Source organism: Gavia stellata, chromosome 3 (assembly GCF_030936135.1).
Source record: "Gavia stellata isolate bGavSte3 chromosome 3, bGavSte3.hap2, whole genome shotgun sequence".
In the NCBI taxonomy this organism is placed as follows: Eukaryota; Metazoa; Chordata; class Aves; order Gaviiformes; family Gaviidae; genus Gavia; species Gavia stellata.
In genome coordinates, this window is record NC_082596.1 from 79,063,867 (window position 1) to 79,084,652 (window position 20,786).

Genomic DNA, 20,786 nt, shown 5'->3' on the forward strand with positions numbered 1-20,786 from the left:
AAACAAAACACACCACCCCCACCCCCCCCATATTAAATACAGCGCTAGTCTTTCCAGTACTCCAGGGCAGAGGTTACTTTGTTCTTCCTTCTTCCTTCCAAATTACTGGTCTGTATTAGTCTATTACATTTACCATTTATAAACTGGTGCATTTCTATAGGGTAGCAATTACTATAACCAACTGTCATATTTTGAGTTTTAGCCAGGTGCTTTCAGGGGTCAAGAAAGGATTATTGGGATATGCATTCCCAAGGATTATTTTGCATATGCAAAATTGTCTACACAGTTTTTATCTTATTCCTTACCTTCTTTTTGGCACCTGAGACTGGTTGCAACTGAAGACAGGACCCTTACTGGGCTGAGCCAGGACTCTGAGATGGTACAGAAAATACTAGATGGGCCACTAGACAATTATCTGGTGTATCATACTCCCATGATTGCTAGATGGAGGACGGGAAGAAACTTCCTCCCAGAACAGATTGGTAGAAACACCTGGTGTTACCTCTGTTGTTCTTTTTTTGGCTTAATTTCCCCCAAAATACATTTCAATTGCCACAAAATTACCCATTCCCTGGGTGTGCTGACATCTCTGTAATTTTTTTTTACAGTTCTCACTTTTTATGTCAGTTCTGATTTCACAGAAATACCACTTATGTATCAAAAAAGCTACACTACATGTTCTAAATAAGTAGATCCATAAGCACTGGAACTAATGAAGCCTGATTTCCTGTAAGTTTATATTTTAAGTCTTTTAAATTTTTACTTCTCTCATTTCCCCTTCCCATATCTCCTGCCAGTAGGACTTCGCAGTCCTGCTAAAATTAAGACATGTAGTGGCTAGTCACATACTACATGTACGTCTCACAATGCCGAGCCCTTGAGCCCAACGTTGTGCCTGTTGGGTGCAGTATGAAGGAGGTTTCAGATACTTCTGTTTTCTGTGGTTATCAGATACAGTAACGATCACAATTCAAACACATAGCCTCATACAGCCAGGTGTAAGGTACTGCATCTGAGTAACAATAACAAAGACTACATCTACAGCATGGGAGCCACTGAAAACTGCAACAAATAACAATAGCTGTGACAGGACACACTCTGGTGAACTTGGTGTTTTAGGAAACAGTGTGGGAAGTTCTGGATGTAGTGAGAATACTCACTTTGGAGAACCCTTCTCACTAGATTTGAAAGAAAGAGATTTTGAATCAGCTGCCATTGGTTCACAAAAGAGGTACATGACTTGGAAGTTCCTGAAAGAGCTTGCTATAGAAACCTCAGAACAGGACTGCAGTCAGTGCCAATTGTCACAGGTTGAACTGAACTGCTTGAAGTGAGGTAGTGACAGTTTTCCAGCATCTGAAGATTTATTTCTCAGCTTTAAATTATTTTTAAAATTACATGCTTCTCAAAAAATCCATGCTTCACACTGCTCTGTTTTAAGCAAGAAATCAAACAACTTGCGGTTTAGCCTGTTTTTCGAAATGAAATAAATCAAACAACAAAACGATCACTGGATGTGTAGCTAAAGGCTACCTTAAACACCTCACATTTGGATATATATGCAAATCACTTCAACCAGTTTATACTTCATGTTTACCTTGACTATGCATGCCAAGTTGATAACTCACTTTACTGATAAAGTTGAGCACCACATGTACCATTAATCAATATGTGCTAGCATTTTCTGAAACTATTTCTTGTGATTTTGTTTTGGTTTTTTTGTTTGTTTGTTTTACCCTCTTTAATTACTTGGCATTGCTTGTAATTGCAATAGCATATGCAGCATCAAAAGAAAACAGGCTCTACTTTGCTCAACTTTTAAAACATACAAAAACCAGCTAATATTCAACAGAGTTTACATTATGAACAGAAAAAAGGATTGGAAAAGGAAATGAGCATGAAGTAGGCAAATGTCATATAAAAAGCACAATTTTTTGTACCTCATGCTTGTGAGAATATGTTTTCTGATTTTGCAATAGATGATGTATTATTTTATTTTTCTTTAACTCAAAGAAGTCAAATGGAATCTTAAAAAAGAACCACAAAAAAGCATAACAATCTTCTTTTCTGGTCCCTTTTCTCTAGACTAGGCATTTGGAATTTGTTTTGTGAGATGGCAAGTATTTTAAAGGCAGACTCTGTCCTTTCTGATGGACAAAGTACTTCTGAAAACCTTCCATCTTCAAATTCCCTTTAAAAACTTCATGAAAGAAAACATTTCTGACATTTGTTTTTCCAAGACTTTTTTTTTCATCTTGTGTCATAACAGAAACTTTAGAATACAGATCGTTTTTCTTCCCAAAGTTTTGTGTTCAGCAGACTTCAGGAACATTGAAATAATGATAATAAAAAAAGATGAATGTGACACTAGCAACTATTTCTAAGAAACAAACAAAACTCCTCCTTTTTTTTATTCCACTGCAAAACCCAATATGCTTTGTTTTGGCATATGGAAAGTATATACACTTTACCCGTCTCCCATTACAAAAACTAAAATTAATGCATATGTTAGAATGACTGAAATGAGAACACAGACAAATACACATAAAGTATGTCACCCAACATACTAGAACCTCAAACTAGCTTTCTTACCCTAGCAATAATTCTTAAAAAAAGTTATTTTTTATTACTGGCCTGAGGCAAATTCAACTGAGATTATGCTTCTCGGGGGAAAAGAAGCATTTTCTGAAGCAAATGTACAACTTATCTGAGTACGCTGTAAAAACTGAAGATATTTGTCCTCTGAGTCATATTAGCACAGTCCACAGAATTCCACAGTTCCTTCTCTAGCGCATGTATCACCTGAATACATGACAGTAATACCTGTTTTGTGATCCACTTAAGCTTTCTATTACCAGATTTTAGCTGCTCTTAAATTTGGCTGTGATGGTCCTATCTCTTACTAGACAATTTCAAGCATTCTTTACTAAATTTGATTAACATGAAGACCTTGACAGGTCCTTATGGCTCCAGATTTTCATTTCGAGCTTCATCTTTTTGACCTTTAGGAGTCTCTGTGGTCTAATTTTCCTATATCATAACAATTTATGGTTTTCTATATTCATTGTAAATGCTTTCAGTCCCAAGTCTCTGGCCATCTATTTTCACGTATTGAGTGCACTTCAGCAAGAGACGCATCTTTAAAGTATCATCATGTTTTTCTCTCTTTGGAATATTTATGTGTGTCAAAACATTTATTATTATCATTATTATTTTATAAGATGCTAAGTTTGCAATAATTGCAGGGAACTCTCTACTGAGTCCTGATAAAAAATATTCAAGTGTCTTGGTTGATTTCTGCTCTAAGACAGATAAAGCTAAGGAAGCCACAGATGAGAAACATGCAAAAAGCAAAACAGGCAGTAGCTGCCTGCTGTGATATTACAGACTAAGAGCAAGACAACCAAACTAAAAGGAAGGAAAAATGCTCAGTAAAAATTATGTGGTATAAATCATTAGGTGGACACAGACAACAGCCATGAATCTGGTAAAAGCTGCAAAATGAGAACAGCTAAATAGATTAGGATTGGCTGTACTGCAGTCTCACAGCCTGGTTGCAGCTTGGAAAAGAGAAGAGGTAGGTTGTCCTATGACATAAAATCTGGTCCCTCGATGCTGCTGGCAAACAAGCTGTAAGACTTCCTTTCTTAAGCCGTATAAAACCAGTTGTTGTTTTTCTCTCCCGACCTCCCACTGAAAAATGGTTCTAAAAACAAAGAATCGGCATAGTTGAAGAGGGTCCCAAGACAGCATTTAGTCTACCCTACACCTCTGATGTGTCAAAAATTTCTTTTCATTTCAAGATTAAAGGAAGCCTAACATTGCTATTGTCTTCTTAAATTATATGTTCTCCAATCCTCTATCTACACATTTTTCTTTCCCACTTTTTACAAACATAAGTCTTGAATTTACAGACCACAGACTCTGAACTAGGTATAGAAGACCTACGGCTGCAGAAGACCTATGGCAACTCATGCCATACAAACATTGTGAAAGTTTCCCAGAGTTCATCCTCATGAAGGTAAATAAGAAACCTGGAGAGTCTCCTTTTAGCTTAAAGCTATCACCTAATGGTTGAATGAGAGAACTGGGCATTGTAAATCCTTGAGTCTATCCTCAGCTATGCCTTTAATTCACTTGGTGAAAGTTTGGCTCAGAACATCTTTTACTCCAGATCTGATATCCAGTAGACAGGGTAGATTACTACCACTTTCATTGCAACTTTTACCGAGATGATTTAGCTTTCCAAGTGTTCTAAGACACTCAGAATAAAAGATTTTAAAAACAAATTAAATTCAGTAAATATCTTTCACCATCTAAGTTTAGTATCACTACAACCAGTAAAGACACAAAATTAGTAGTAATAAGGCACAATAATTTCTCTTTTATTCACTATGGTAAAAATCCATAATTCTAATTGTTTTGAAGGATACATACCTACAACAATAAAACCAAAAATTTGGTTGAGGCAGAAGAACCTCTGATGAATAAACAAGTTTTGATATTCCTGCTCCTCATGCATTAGAATTTTATTAATATATTTGATCCATTCAACAATTACAAGAAGGCATAAAAATATTTCAGATTGCTCTTTCCTACATTAATGAAACAAATTCTTAGAAGAAATAAAGTACTTTCTTCTCCAGGTACACTTATTGACAAGATCCTACTATGTTTGCAAAACCTTTGACTCAAGACAGGTAACTTCCACATTCAGATTCACGGAAACTTAAACAGACCACAGACTTTATACCCGAGTCCTTTGTCTTGCAAGAAGACCAGGGTTTATAAAGAATTTCTACCTTAGGTTGGTTTCCATTGGTGCTTAAGTATTAGCAAGACAACTATGTACTCCAAAGCTAAGTGCTTCTTTGAAACCATCAACTATTTCTGATACAGGCCAGGATGCCCTTGGCCTTCTTGGCCACCTGGGCACACTTGCTGGCTCATATTCAGCCGGCTGTCAACCAGTTATTAGGTTACTTCTTAAAGCTCAACTGAAAGACAAGAACAAAAACGTTGGATGTTTTCAATCTACTGAAAATGCAATTCTACCACCAGGATAAATCTTAAAATTACAACAAATCCTGGAAAAATGCACAAAACCTTAAAATTAGAAAAAGGTAACAAGTGGTCCTTTCTTTAATATTGAATTACTGCCAGTCTAATAAATAGACCACAGATGATGACAGACCTCAGAATTAAGCTTATTCTCTGAAATGGAGGCATGTAAAAATTAGTTTAATACGTGAAAAAAAAATATTTTTCTTCTACCTCTTTAATATTCTGGAAAAAAAATGAGTACATGTTTCTTAGTGTGTAACATTAGGCCTGGCCATTAAGCACAACATGGGTAAAACCAAACTCTCATTTTTCCTTCGAGCTGTGCTCATTCTTAGTCACTGAGGAGATTAACACCACCCTCTGTCATTCACCAGCAGAATCTGTCTTCTGCACTTGTGGCTACTTGAAATTTTCACCCAGGTTACGTTTTCATAACATATACTTTCATACATAATACCCCCTTCAGTGACAATCCACCACCAGAATTCAAATTATCATGAAACAGCACCCCAAGGTTCATCTTTTGTTATTCACCTACACTTGCTAAGACTTTGCTTCAGCTTCTCATTGTCCTGCAACAATATCCTTTCCTCTGGCTTTGACAGTGTTATCCATTCAGGAATACTCACACTGATGTTATCCTTCCAGTGTACCGCAGTGAACGTGTCACCCTGCTGTCTACATGTCTCTGCTGTTTCTCTCCTTCACCTATATACCACTATGCATCATCTCATTCACCTTCAAAAAAGCAATGTCCCATTTTGATGTTCCGATCACATGAAACCTACCACCTATATTTGTTCAGATATAAGAAAAAGCCCTATATGCTTTCCCATATGTTTCTCTTCATAAATTGGGTATCCCTAAAGCACTTCTGTTCATTCAAATTCATCCCACTCTAGCTTCAAAGCCTGACAGCTGCTAGGCTGCTGTGATGCTAAGATCACTATCACTATTCAAGCTTACTTAAGCACTTCCTGGTGGTTCTATATATTCACTTATTGGCTTCTTAAGTATTTACATTTTAAATTTATCTTTTTCTGTGCTATACAGGACCTGATACATTGGAGTCCTGGGCTCATAGCAAGAGTTCCTATGTAATCTGGTGACAAAAATAATAAACACCATAAACCTGCCAAGGACACATCCACATCTGCACCAACCTTGCCTCAGGAAGCTGGTATTCTAGATGATATTGTGAAAAAGCTGAATCATATATATTTCTGACTGATAAACTGTGTGAATTTCAGCACACAGTCGCAACACAGAGGCAAAGACTCACGTTAGGGGTAGAGCGTACAGACTTACACAGATGCCCTATGGGCATAGGGACATCCATGGAATATAGCCATAGATATTTGCTGAACGGAAAGCTGAGAATTACTTACCACACTGCAGCCAGGACAGTCAGGACCATTTTCACATGTCCTGCGCCGCGCCTGGATCCCTCCTCCGCACTGAGCAGTGCAGCGCTCCCATGGACCCCAGCCTGTCCAGAACACATGAGGCGGGCACAACAAATGCTCATTGCAGTACCTGTGAGAAGAGGCAAACAAGGAGGCAAAGAATCTATTTAGTACCAGGACAACACCTCCCCCAAAAGTCCCTCACTTGCATTATTCAGATAGAAGTTTGTACAGGGAAATATTTTATAAAGGGCCCCTCTCTATTCATAAAGCACTGAACTAACAGTTGTCACACTGCACAGTGTTCAAACATTTGAGGATTTTTTTAGGCCGTAATTGCGTGGGTGAAGCATTTGTTTGCTTTATTCAGTGCCTTTATATAATCCATGCGATACAACAATGCTATTATACTGCAAGCACATACGCAAGGTTGACAAGTACTTTATGAAAAACAGTTGTGGCTATACATCTGGGGCAGAAGTGAGTCAACCAAACGAAGGCAACCATTTATGCAGGCAGTCTTTTATCAGTCTCCAGCTAAGCATTGATTAGGATCCATCTTTCTCCTCTTCAGAGAGCTAAACTTGCTTTTTGCTTTCCACAGTGTCTCCACTTTTATGGGTAAAATAAAAGCTAAAACATTGATTCTAAGCATAAAGAACTGTACTGTTTTCACAATGTTATTACTTTATCTTTTAAAGGGTATTTTTAGCTATTATAATATTTGAAGGATTTCCCAGTGGGCTGCAAACTGATTCAGAGGCCTACTAGGTTCTTGAGGGAAGCAGGAATATTTTACTACTGAGCTGTCATTATTGTAACAAGATATTCAGATATGTTGGAGGGTCCCAACTTTTAGTGAGTTTTTTCATTTAGTGTAAACACCAAGGATCCCTGATTTTTTGAGTGTGCCATCCAATAACTCTAGCCATAGCATATGCTGCTTAGTAAGGACCCTCTACACAGGTCCAAAGGATTTGGGCCACCAGCAAGTGTGACTGGGGCTCTTAAAGAGACCAAGGTGTTATTTCAGATAAAGCAAAGCCACAACAGATATTCAGAAAACAGATGACCCTGAAGGAGTGCTCTAATATTTTATGGATGCAGCTGGGTGACTCTTGTTCCAACTAATGAATGTCCTGAACAAACAAATCTATCTGTTAACAATATTTCCTCATTTTCTGCACCAGCCATCCAAAATCCAGTCGTCTTCTTCTAACTTCTAACAAGTTTCCACCACTTTACACTCTCCTGCGGTGAAAACCGACTCTAATACTTCAGTAATTAATTTTGTACAAAAAGAGAAATGACAGTATAAACTGTTGTCATTTTCAACAAGAATAACCATCACTACATTTTTTTTGCAGAAAGCCCCAAGATCCTTAAGCTCTAATTTTTCATTACCAAGGAATTTGCACATTCAGAATTCCGTGGGAAAAAAAATGATAGTTATGTATGTTATATACAACAGCAGGTTTATCACATATGCTGGAGCCCATGATTCAGAATTTGTCCCTAGGTCTGAGCAACTCCATCAAAATTTAAAAGGTTGTGAGTGGGGTAAATAGGGGAGTGACACTTAGTTTTGTGTTTCTGTATAGTTAAGGAAACTATTAACAGCCTGTATTGACCTCGTCTGCTGTTTAGTAGTAGACTGAGGAAAAAAACCCTAAACCCTCAATATTTATGAATCTGCTATCTCAGCATTCTTCAGTACATGATTTGGGTAAATGTTTTTCAACAGCAGCTTGTACATAAACTACCTTCTTTTCCTTCTGCATGTTCAATATTTGCAATTCACAGTTCACATTATGTTATCACTAAAGATGCAGAGGAATGTTCTGCACCAATATTCTTCCCCCAAAACTCAAACAGCTGCACACATTCTTTGTCACATGCAGTCATTTATGTGAATGTTTGTGATAGTTTGTCTCCATGATCATTTGTTGAGAATGTGTAGCCAATGAAACCTAGAGGTAACATCACCATTTATTTAGTCAAATGAGTACATATTTTGCATAATTTCATTAGCTCTTAATGGAGATGCGCTAAGTTAATTCGGGACACACAAATAGGCTAAAGCAAGTCTGCCATGAAGTTGACAATTACTGATATTCATTCATGCAAAAGTAAAATTAAGGGTGGAACTCATCTCGCCTTAAAATATAGGCATGTACAGTGTAGCTGCCTATAAATGAAGTAGTCACCTAAACTTGAGCAACAGTTCATGGAAAGAAACAGCCCTTTTAAAAACATGATTTATGTCAACTTAGAACAATTGTCTAATGTAGGTCATACAAATAGAGCCCTCAATGTACTGATTTCTCTCCATTGACTATAATGGTTGCATGGGAGACAGACATCTAAGCTTCCATTACAGCCAATAGAAATTTTGTCAATACAAGCTATGGAGGCTAGAATGATTAATTTGACCAAATTTAGGAATATACAGTAGAAGGAGACAAATCACTGTTCTCCACAGCCTGTATTGACTAGATTTCTACAGACCATAGTGGAAGTTCAGACACCTGACTCACACATAAGCACTCACATTCGTGAACACCTGAAGGTAGGTGTGACAAATCTCACTTAGATAAGTTTCATGACACTATACAGTGCCTCTTTTAGTGTCAATGTGACCTATCATCTGCTTGCTCACCTAAGCAGAAGACAGAAAAGAAACCTAACAACTGACTCAGTAAGCACTTCAAAGGCTGGCAAATTCTGTTAACCAACACTATTTAAAGATGCAGTTGAAACTACCAGATGAAATTCAAAAAAGCCCTAAAATGCCTATGCAAGCTACTTAACTTCAATTTTGGAAAAATTTTTTTAAAAAACAGGAGTGAGTGGCAATTTTTCGTTTTTTTCAGGAAAAGGTAAAAACCATAACACAGCATGCAAATAGAATCTTACTTTCATTTCAGCCAGCCAGCCTCTGAAAACATCAGGTATGTTTTCACAGCTAGAGACATCCCTGCAACTGATCTTTGAGAGCTGTGCTACAGCACGGGGCTTTGAGCCAAGTTTCATTATATCTCTTCTTGGCTGCATTTCAAGTCATTCAGTAACCCTTTTTCCCTTTTGCTCTTTATTCCCCTCTTAATTTTGTTCTCAGGACCCACAGGGCTAACATTTTACAGTAATTCAACAAAACATGCAATGCAAGAAACTTGAATCTGTGAAACCACTGACCTCTCCCCTAATCTAACTGCAATGAGGTCAGAAGTGAGAACAGCCTAGAGAAATGTGGGGTTTGTACAGTGACCCTTCCCATTTCCCCTTGCAGCGAATCCATGTTCAAATGCCCTAATAAAGGAATTGTCATACTGGGGGAAAGGAGAACATCCTTTGTCCAGTTGTGTCCACAAACACTTCCTAGAGTAATTTTTTAATTTTTACTCCAGGCAATTCCAGTACAACTGGAATTACTATTCTTCTTCCTATGAAGATCTCATCCTTTAGTAAAACATCAATTTATTTCAGCGTTGCCATGCAGCACTGAGTACCACAGGCTAACTGCATAACAGTTACAAATGTGTCTTCTTTATTCCACAGAAAGATGATATTTCATTTAAACACATTGTTCTTAATTTTGACCTATATTATACTAGCCTGCATTTAAGAAATATAAACTAACCTTCATCACTGTCTGCCCATTCCTATGCAATATACTGTTATGTGGTGGGTATTCATGATTACCAGCTGGTGACTTACTGGGAAGCACAGACTATACTGAGGTTGATGGGAATGCTGGATTCCTTTAATGGAAGACAGACACACAACATACACACATGCCTTACTGGATTGAGATTGCTGAATTAACAGATATCCCCAACCAGGAGACTGTGGAAGGTGGCGGGGGTCAGCACATGTGCTCCCGGGGCCTTCTGCGGAAGAAGAGGAGGGAGCAGAGAAAGCAAGGAGCACAGGAGCACACACTTCCAGCAGGCAGGGCAGCCATGGGAGCGCAAGCAAGCCCAAAGCCTCATGGTGTTTGATCTGCTCTGCTGAAGGGGACTGGGCTTGTTCACATTGCTGGGAAACAAGCAGTGCTATACAGAGCAGGCACTTGACTCTCAGTTCCTCCTTCTCACAGAAACAAGCCCAAAAGCTCTGAATATCTGCTGAGGATTGTGTACAAAAAAAAAGGTGACAATATGTACTACTTCTAATCTTCTTACATATCCCAAAATTTCCAGGGCTTTCGAACATCTACTCCTCATCTGTAACCAATTTATCCTGCTACTTCTGATTTGCCATGTTTTTTTTTCCTTTCTTTTTTTCCTATGTAATAAAAGATAACTACACTCGCTAAAAGCCAGGGATTCTCTTTCTAATGTCACTCATTTCTGCACAGGTAGGAGGGAGACCAGTGGATTTAATGAGCCCATATCCACAGCATCTTCCACAGAAAGGAGAGGAAAAACACTTTAACTCAATGAAAAAGTCAAGACAGGATACCATAGACTCTGTAAACTAAAACCTAGAGAGTTTTCCAGCAGCTTCAGTGAATATTTCTCATACAGGAAAAACCAGAAATTTTTAAGCCCCTAAGGAATTCATCAGGATGTCTTCCATCTGGAGTTTTAACTACAGAATTATTTTATCTGATTAGCAAATTGTATTAAAATACTATTTTTACTCCCTCTCCATATTCTGTCTAAACGCACATCAGCTGCACTTTTGACCTACTTATACAAGGCGAACTGGCTTTGCAATATCAGTCTTTGCTGCTCTGTCTCAACTGTTTTCCAGCCCCCCACACCCCTTTAGCAGCAGAGCATGCAACAGCTTAACCTATCTGCAACCCTTTAAATTGGTAAATATTGCCATTGATTTCAAGGGAATGACCAGTAAGCACAGAGCTGCCCGATACATTAGCCATGATAGGATCATGGCTTTCATGAGGTAAAACAAACATAACCTAGACAAACATTTAGATCTTAACGCATGAACAAATACTCTCAGACTGAATATGCATTCACCTCTGGAGGTGAATTTACCTCAGCTATACACTGCCTTTTCTGTGTTTGCTTTCTATGGAGTTATGCTCTGGACTTGTACTGAAATCACTGTTTGTTGAAAAGCTGTTTCAAAGTTTGGCACAATGTTGGCTGTGGAAACTGAATCCTGTATTTATGCACCTGAACATGTGAAGGTGATGTGAATATGCACTTTGATAAAGACCACAGCACACAATGTGTAAAACAACTAATTCTAATTTTTACTAAGACTACACATATATTCATTTTACATATGAGCTGGGCCATAAAGAAAGTAAAATGTTAGAATATTTATAAGCATTGATTAATTTAAATGAGAAAATCTAAGAAGCTGTTTATTGGTACTATGGATACAAAACCAAGGTAAATGTTTCTTAGGAGTTACTGCATGCGGAATATTTGCTGAGCCTGCCTAAATGTACCAGGTCCAGTTCTCAAAGGAAGTGTTTCCATTTGGTGCAGATGTATCTCCAGAGGTGCTGGAGTAAAGCAGTGAATCAGGACTACTGAAAATACCAGTACTCCATTGCCCTCACAGCTCAAAACTCTACAAGCTGTCAGAGCCCTGAGGAGGCTCATAAAGTCCTAATGGCCCCAACCAGCCTCACCTGGGACCTCTACCCACACCCATGGGCCCAGGAGCTCTATTTAAGCTCTGCCAGGGACCTTCAACCCTTGCCTGAGCTGTGCTGTTAGAAAAGTGCTGGACCTTGTCCTTGGCCCACCACGGAGCCCCTTGGTCTAGACCTTAGTATGGGGACTGGCTTCTGCCCTTGGCCCCATTGCTATAGACCTACCTGGTGAGCACTAAACCTGATCCTAACCCTGGCCTGTGGCTTGGCGTCCCAGCTGGACCTCAGACCTGCCTCATTGCTATGATATCACCTATTATCTAGACTCTTGGCTGGATCTGGCCACAATCTTGAGGCTTGCCCCACTCCCCTGCTGGGGGTGGTGGGATGGGCCCCAGCTGGTGAGTTTCCCAGGAGACTCTTCTTTTTACAGCTCTGAAAAGACTCCAAGTACTGGGCCTGACACTGACAAAATTCCTGGCAAATAAGTGATGCCTCATTGCTCTAGCTGTTTTACAAATGACCTGACAAAACTTCCTAACATACCACACCTTCTGGAAATAAATTTTAAAAGTACTTTTTAAAAAAAACTTTAAAAGTATCAGCACACATCATGGATAACTTAAACAAAATCAGAGTAGAGGCAGGAAGGTCAGCTGTGAGCAAGCTAGTGAATGAGAGGAAGGTGCAGGGCTGGTGGGAGTGGAGGGTGTTTCAAGGAGATAGGCAACAGCCACAGAGGAACTACGAAAGAAAAAGGCATCCTGCAGTAAACTCACAGGCATGTACACCCCAGATTGAACTGGATGAAGAGGGAAAGGACAAGTAACCTGCAGGCTATAAAAGCAAAGCAACATAAGCCTGCTGTTCCTTCAGAACTGTTACATACCAAAATTCAATCCTTCTAGGCTGTTATTATTTTAGCTCACTGTAAGTATCACTTTCCATTTTGTCACTGCTTTTTTAGTGCACCCATTGTCTTAACACTGGACATTTTCTCCTATAATTATGGAAGTATTTCTCATGGTTTTCTGTATTTCTCTGAAACTCCTTATTGGACTTTCATTCTGTGTTAAACTTAAGATGAACAATGACTACTAACATCCATAGTCCGTCACCAAAAAGTCTATCCAAACTCAACTCTTTTCTTCTATATTCAGTCTTATTGTGTCCTGCCCTGGACTGACCTCTCAGTTCAAGAAAATCAATAACTGTTATTCATGCTGGGAAAGAGCTATGTAACAGCAGATATAATCTACATTTGGTGGTGATGGCTTTTTGGTTAGGCAATCTGTTTTCAGAAAGCAATTTACAAAAAAACAAAACGCTCTCCTCTGTGATCAAATGGTAAATATTCATGGCTCTGAAACAGCAAGAAGAGTTCACATGTTCTGTGATACTGATCCTTTACACTTAGAGTTAGAAAGACCAGGTCCTTGATGATCTGTTAATACATAAATGTGTGATGCAACTTCCCTTCAATAGAATCTCTTCATCTGAAGAAATGCCAGAGTTGGTGTTTAATTAAATCCCTCACTGAAACTCATCATAAAGGTTACTGAATCTTGTTGTCATCCAACAGCAATATAGGGTACTAAATCATCCATAAAGAAACATTGAAGTAAGCTGCAGGTGCATATTGAGAGGAAACATATCCGCATACATCTGTTGGAATGGATGATTACAGTACTCCAAATTCTTACACCAACACCAGTCTTCTGCTATCTAGCTTTTTGGCATGTCTCGAGAAACAACATAATGCATCTAAGAGTTACAGTTTATATGAATATATTCTAGTTTGATTTAAAGAAATATTTAATTCCTGTTAAAATTCCTAACACACAAATTACAGTTAGAGACATTAAGGTGCATGTAAAATGGAATCAGAGGCTTGAACTTTACATTCTGAGCTAGTGACTAAATACCCAGCCCGGTACCAAAGCAGTAGTTGGTGAAATCAAAATCTGAGCTGACTTGATCTGCTCAGTGGTTAATATATATACAAGCAATTTAAAAAAAACCCTGAAACCTTACTAAAAGATGTTTGAGTTCAAGGTGTATTATATTTACCGAATATAAAACAAAGCCCTTGAAACTTCCTTTCATGTTATATAGATGCTTAATTCATTTAAGACAGAAAAGAAATGAACTCACAGCGTCCGTAACATAGTGTTGTGACCTTACTATATTTTACTCTGAATTCCAGGTCTTGAGGCTGGGCAAGTTACAATTCAAACCCACTGCAATCAATTTTCAAGGAGAATCAATTTTCAGGGTCTCAAGGGACAGCAGCACATTGCTTCAGCACAATTCTCTGGCACTACCAGGAGCTCTCAGCTGGCTCAGGACAGATGCAGCTAAGTGAAAGATGAAAGAACCGCTGCAGACCCACGGCATTGCTAATGGGAATACTGCTATTGTCCAGCAGTGGAGTTAAAGAGAGAGTGAAAGGAAAGGCAAGAGAAAAACAAGGCAGGTAAAGGAGAAAATGTCCTGTGGAATAAATCTGAGCAGAAGAAATTAAAACAGACAGTAAAAAAGAGATAGCTCACCTCTCCTCACGATTCTGTCCCACACAGACACGTCCTCCATGTCGAGGGGTTGGATTGCTGCAGGAACGCTGACGAACTTGAAAGCCTATTCCACAAGTGGTACTACAAGGTGACCAAGAAGTCCATGGTGTCCAGCCTCCATTTCTGGTAGAATAAAAAGCTCAGGCTCTGTCATCTGTTATACATAGCGAATGGCTGATTAGGTGTGACTGACAGCAGAATCTCGCCCATTAATATTTCTGCAGAAGTCATTAATACTGCATTGTGTTCCATTTCGTAAAGAATATTGAACTAAAATAAAGGTGCTCTGATCCTTCCATATTCCATGCTTTGTAATCAGCAACTGCTAAAATGACCCCATTACACAAGAAGTTAAGTACAAAGATATGAAGCTATTTAGTTGCTTTCGGTAACTTTATTCTGGGTAAACTTCCTCTGCAAACTCCTGTATCAAAGTTCTGAAGATAAGTTTTAATTACATATTGTTCTAATTATTATTTGTGAGTCTTTTTTTCAGGGAGATTAAAATGTCGAGTTTTCCTACCTCTTCTGAAAAGAAAGTAATTAAAGGAAAAAGGGTAATAAGTAAGTGTCAAAATGCATTAGTTTGCAATTTCAACAGGATACTCTGATAAGGCGCAAATACCTTATTTGTAATGTAAAAAAAAAGCTAGCCGAATTTACTTGCTGTACTCTGCATCTGTGAACTTTTGGAAAGGACACTCCTGTGTGTCCCCAGTATACCCTAAGAAAAAATATACTAGTCCAAACTTCTCAAAAGGAATTTCATACCCTGTCCTAAGCAAAAACATGATGCACTTCAAGCAGTTGCCAAAACATTTTGATGACTAGCTTGCAGTTTCTGTATTGGTAGAAGACAAACAGAAATCAAGAAAAATAAAATTAAACTACAATGAGTTCTTGAGGCTTCATCATAAAAGCAGTATTTAAAATAGTGCCTTACTTGATTTTGAAATAACTTTTTTTTAACAATGAAAACTAATTAAATCCAGTAATAAAAATGACATAAGTTTATTCAAGTAATATATCACAAATATTACCTATTTAAATTTCACTCATCTTGATGTGTTGTTATTGTAAGGGATATAAGAGTTGATAACACAGAAGAAAAGCTTTTGAAAAAAATAATCAGCAATCACTGGTAACACAGACAAAAAAATAAGATCTCTGTCAGTGCAATGTCTGATCCAAGTGGTAAAATGAACAAAATATCTGGATAACCATGAATTCTGGGAATCAATTACTAACACAGCAGTGTTAACAGAAGTAAGATGTTAAAATAGTAGTGTAATACTGCCAATGGTAGTACGTGACTCAAGTCCTAAACCATGTTCCAAATTCCCTTCTAAACGTGACAGCCAATAACCGTTGTTTGATTGTTCAGTATCTCACAGCATGCTTATCTTTTCTACCAGTCTCCTGATCTGATGTTATATACTATATTGTTATGCTTTTAATAATGTCCCTAAAATTGACTATTTCCACTTATAGAGCCTGCAGTTATCTTGTGCAGAAGGATAATCAGTTTTATTCACTACCATGGTGTGCTTCTGATGTTTAAAAAAAAAAAAAGCAGATACAAAAAGCAGAAAGAATCACTGAAAATAAGCAGAATGCACTAGCATATAAGTTTCATCTTGCAAGTATGTAGAATGTTTTAAACATGAACTCCTAATGCAGTTCAGAATATCCAGTGTTCTGAGTCTCTTTGAAATGATCTGCTCTCACTGCTTTTTCTGGGAGTGGTTACGTACCTGAGGAAGACAAAAGAGTGGCTAAAGAGTGGCATGCAGACTGGTAATAGATCTAGATGTCATGATACAACTATAAAAGATACAATGAAAACATTTTTCCCAAGGCAGAATGGGGGAATACAATGGTAACATGAGACCTCCAAAAAAGTAAACAGTTCTGACTTCCAGAAAAACAGTTTTATGACTTACAGAACTGAGAAAAAAATATCATACTTTGGATATTACCTAACATTGATTTTTTTTCTTTCTCAGCTTTTGTTAAAATTAGCTGAAGACAATATTGTTTGGTACCCAGCATCTGAAATCACTATTTGCCATCTGGCTCATTCTCTCTCCCCCAAAGTCTGAGAGGTGCTTTCTAATGTCTCATTTGCTGTGGCCATTGCTATGAGCTGTTTCATGCACAGAACAGGATCAGTGGATTGCAGATGAGATTTCAAAGAGTAGGTTCTATTCTGATTAAGTTAAAAACTTTTAAACCATAAATGATAGAACCTGAAATTGTTTTGTGTACCTGGAACAGTTGGCAATCTCCATGGTTGGTCCTTCACACAGCCAACCTCCACACTGAGGAGCAGGACTGTCACACACACGTGTCCTGCAGAGGCAGGAGCCAACACTGGCACCGTCAGTGTGAGTGCAAGGTTTCCACTGCGACCATGTTCCAAAATGCCCATCCACTGTCAGATTCCTCATCTAGAAACAAACACAACAGAAAGGCTTACGTGAGGCCTGACAGTTCCTTCATACAACCTCTTAATTCTGCAGTACATGGAGGTACAGCCTTCAGCCACCAACAATAAAAGCCTCCACTGGAGAGGAGGCTACCTTCCAGATAGCAAGCTCACCTTATAATTTCTATAGCTGCATAATTCCCACCACCTCCAACCAATCTGGGCCACTGGATGCCACCACTATAGCAATAATCACAACTAATCGTTACCTTTCGCAACCATGCTTGCCTACAGTGATTCAACAGGAAGTATAGTTTCAGTTTCTCGATTATCTTCTGATGATAGTATTCCCTATTTCCTAAAATTTACCTGTGATTAGGAACCTGGATACTGACTGTAAAACAGCATGTGTAAGAATGCTTGTGGAAATATAAATCTAGATCAAAAGGAAGAGGCAGCAGAGGATAATAATCCAGGGTAACAAAACTGGATGGATCAACCTCAGATCTCCATGATGAGTGTCTATTTTGCTGCTAATGGAAATTACAGCAGCCTCCATGGTTACCAGAACTTAAAAAGAAAATGGGGCTGGACATGGGGAATTCAGCTCTCTTAACAAAGATAGGCTTTCATATTATTAATTCTTTTAGCAAGGTGTTAATCTTGACTAATCTGTGATCATAAATGGAAATGATGGCCACTTTTTCACTTAAATGCTAAAGGATTTTCCTTCTGATTGTCACATTTTAACTTTCAGCCAAAACAGCAGTACTAACAAGTGCAGGCTAAATTGACTCTTAGATGAAAATAAATATGTATCAGTTGTAGTCATGCATATTTTATCAAATGTGTACGAACGTAACACTTAAACATTTGCTTATATATTGAAATAGGAACTATAGTTGTAGATTGTCATGAAAGATCTGAAATGGTGTCTCCCTTTGCTATTTTTAGTGTTGTTTCATTTTAACAGTGGTGAGGGAAGTATACATTTCACTAATAATTTAAAGATACAAGAGATATAATTACAGCACAAGACATGTTTCCACTGCCACGCTGGGTGCTGGCTGATTCTTTCCACTGTGGTAAAGGTTCCATAATTTCACTATTAATTAAATTTCTCACGATTTATTTTTCACAGATATAGCTTCTCCACAGTACAGCTATGTGTATATTCTGCCAGCTACAACTGACATAACCATAATTCATTACTAAAAATGCCGCTGATAGCTGTTTATTGAAAATAACTCACTGACTTTTGCTCATGCAGAGTACACTGCTGTTTTTCATAAGACAACAGGAAATACTTACTTCCAGCTAAGTGACAAGTAAACCCATTCTTTCTTACACTGATGGTCTAACAAATATATAGTCCATAAACTAGCAATGATATGTCCTCAATGCGATTAATGTCAGAGATGTGAAAATGTCTTTACTGCTTTCTATTTCTGTGCTGCACCAAAGCATCTTTATTGTTGCACCTACAATTATAAACTAAAGCTACAGTTGTCTATGGTTACCATAATTTATATCAAGTGGCAGGGAAGGTATTCATAAAACTTAGCTGAAAGCTTGAGCTCAGAAGCACATACTGATAGCAGATTTCTCTTTCTTGATGTTTTTCCCCTACTCCTGTAAAGATCATCCCACTGCAGTCTGTTCTGTTCCCCATGACTCACATGCTCTGTGTCTCTGAATATCTCCCTTTCACAAGTGATATCAAACAATTTCATCGTAGGCCTATATGAAAGCAAAATGTACTGATGAGGGGCCTTTTAGCCCTCACCGGAACCTATGCCCATTAACCTTTCACCATCTGACACACCTCAAGGGGACAATCACAATCGAGCAGACAATATGGTTATACTTTCCTGGCACAGCTACACTCTGCTTTCCCTCTCTACCACCCTGGTTTTGTCACCATTTCCCTTCTGCAGATACCTCTAGTCCCTTTTTCCTTCCTAATGACCTCCAAATATCAATCCTCTTTGTCTTGAGCCTCTCTGCACCCACCTTGTCTTCCAGGTTTGTGCCTCTGCACAAGTCAAGGTCACATCTTCAGTGACCCAGTCCTTAAATCTGCCACGAGCTCCTTGGTTTGAGATTACCTTGTGTAGAATTCAGTGGCTCTGGAGTATTTCCTGAAGCTGCTAATGAATTCAGGTAAGATCCCATAATACACTCTTTCCCTACGTGCAATGTTTGCTACAGCTGTAAAAATAACGTCATTTCATGTTGCATACTTATTTAAAAAAAATCCAACTTTTTTAAAAATTACTTTTACTTTCCTTGTAAAAGCTCTTTGATAATATGAGACAGTATATTTTTAAGTGATGGATTGCATGTGGTCCCACTGGAAAATATTTCAGAAAAACAATAAACCTCTATTACTATAAAAAATATTGGATGACTAATAGGGATATCTGACCAACTGGAAGAAACTCAAAGTAGATACATATGTGCCATAGCATTAATTACTATCTATACCAATGCGCAATTGGTGTAGTCATGCCAACTGAAATAATAACCTAAAAAAACGTGAGAATTAAATCAAAGCAAGATAACCAAAATAACTACATTTGTTACAAATGATCTTCAAAGTTCAGAGAGACGGTAAAACAGATGCTCAGCTACCTCTCCTAGCTCCCTCCCTGCTCGACCATAACATGCCAATAAGTATAATTCCCTAGGAAATAATTTCTCAAGTGCAACTAGCCAAACTTTTAATTTTGGCCTAAACTAGTGTATAAACAAGCCTCTTTCTCTGATCCGAGTTTAGAAGAAACTGGTCATGCATTAATCTGACAAATTTTCTACAGTGTTAAAAAGTTCAGTGTAGTTTTACTAACAATTAAGATATTTTAACCAATTGGAACTAAAAGAGGGAGGGTAGAACTTTTTTAATATTCTGTTATGTTCTGCCTGCAACATTATCTTAAACATATATAGCAAATGTGAAGGATGCACATAGCTCAGTTGCCTACAGAACTGAATTCATTACACCTTGGTTTACATATCCTGTGAATACAGCATATAAAAATGCTATAAAAACAAATATTTGAAAACCTTGCTAAGCAAAATACAGTTTGCCAGAATACAGTGTTATTCTAGAGGAAAGTTTCTATGAAGTTTTCAAATTTGTTCAATAGTGTTACTTAGTGTTCAGGGGTTTAAGACAGTAAAGTGGTAAACTCACGCTTTTCAATTTAGACAGTTAATTCTAAATTTTTCCTTATATCATACAATCCCAATCCGCTCAACTCCAGAATTCCTTTGGAGGCTCACTAAATCTTTTCATCTGTGATATGCAGAATAAGTCTCTCAGCTGTGGATGAATTTCTGAGCAATCCTTTGGTGCTCCCCTGCTTTGACTAGACTGTGAGATCCTACACAACTGTCATATATAATTGTTTTTCCACTTGAACGGAACAGAATTGAATTCTGCTTTCTAAACCGATCCTCCCTCCCCCTCCACCCCCTGTTGGCCTCATATGTTGTGTCTATGAAAGAAAATAAGGACTAATGCCAGAATTCAAAGACTAAGCAGTAGGCAGACTGCTCATGCAAGTATCAACCAACCAATCCATTCCAGTAATCCTTCCTAAAACAGTGACCCAACTAGGCCACCAGCAAACCCTCCACATAACCACATTTAGCCTGTGGGATTACCCCAGGGAGATATGATATACTCCATGTACTTGGAAATGAATATACGGTACAGTGCATCTAGTTACTTG

The 20,786-nt window shown here is 38.1% G+C and overlaps 1 protein-coding gene across 1 annotated transcript in view; it reads right to left on the bottom strand.

Annotated features, from left to right (window-relative positions):
• Positions 1–20,786, bottom strand: part of SEMA5A (semaphorin 5A) — a 345,320-nt gene that overhangs the window by 69,730 nt on the left and 254,804 nt on the right. Inside the window, exons 14-16 of the mRNA XM_059836141.1 lie at positions 16,890–17,071; positions 14,601–14,744; positions 6,453–6,600 (exon numbers count right to left, since the gene is read on the bottom strand). Of these exons, the coding sequence (XP_059692124.1) occupies positions 6,453–6,600; positions 14,601–14,744; positions 16,890–17,071 (474 nt within the window). The remainder of the gene's footprint in view (positions 1–6,452; positions 6,601–14,600; positions 14,745–16,889; positions 17,072–20,786) is intronic.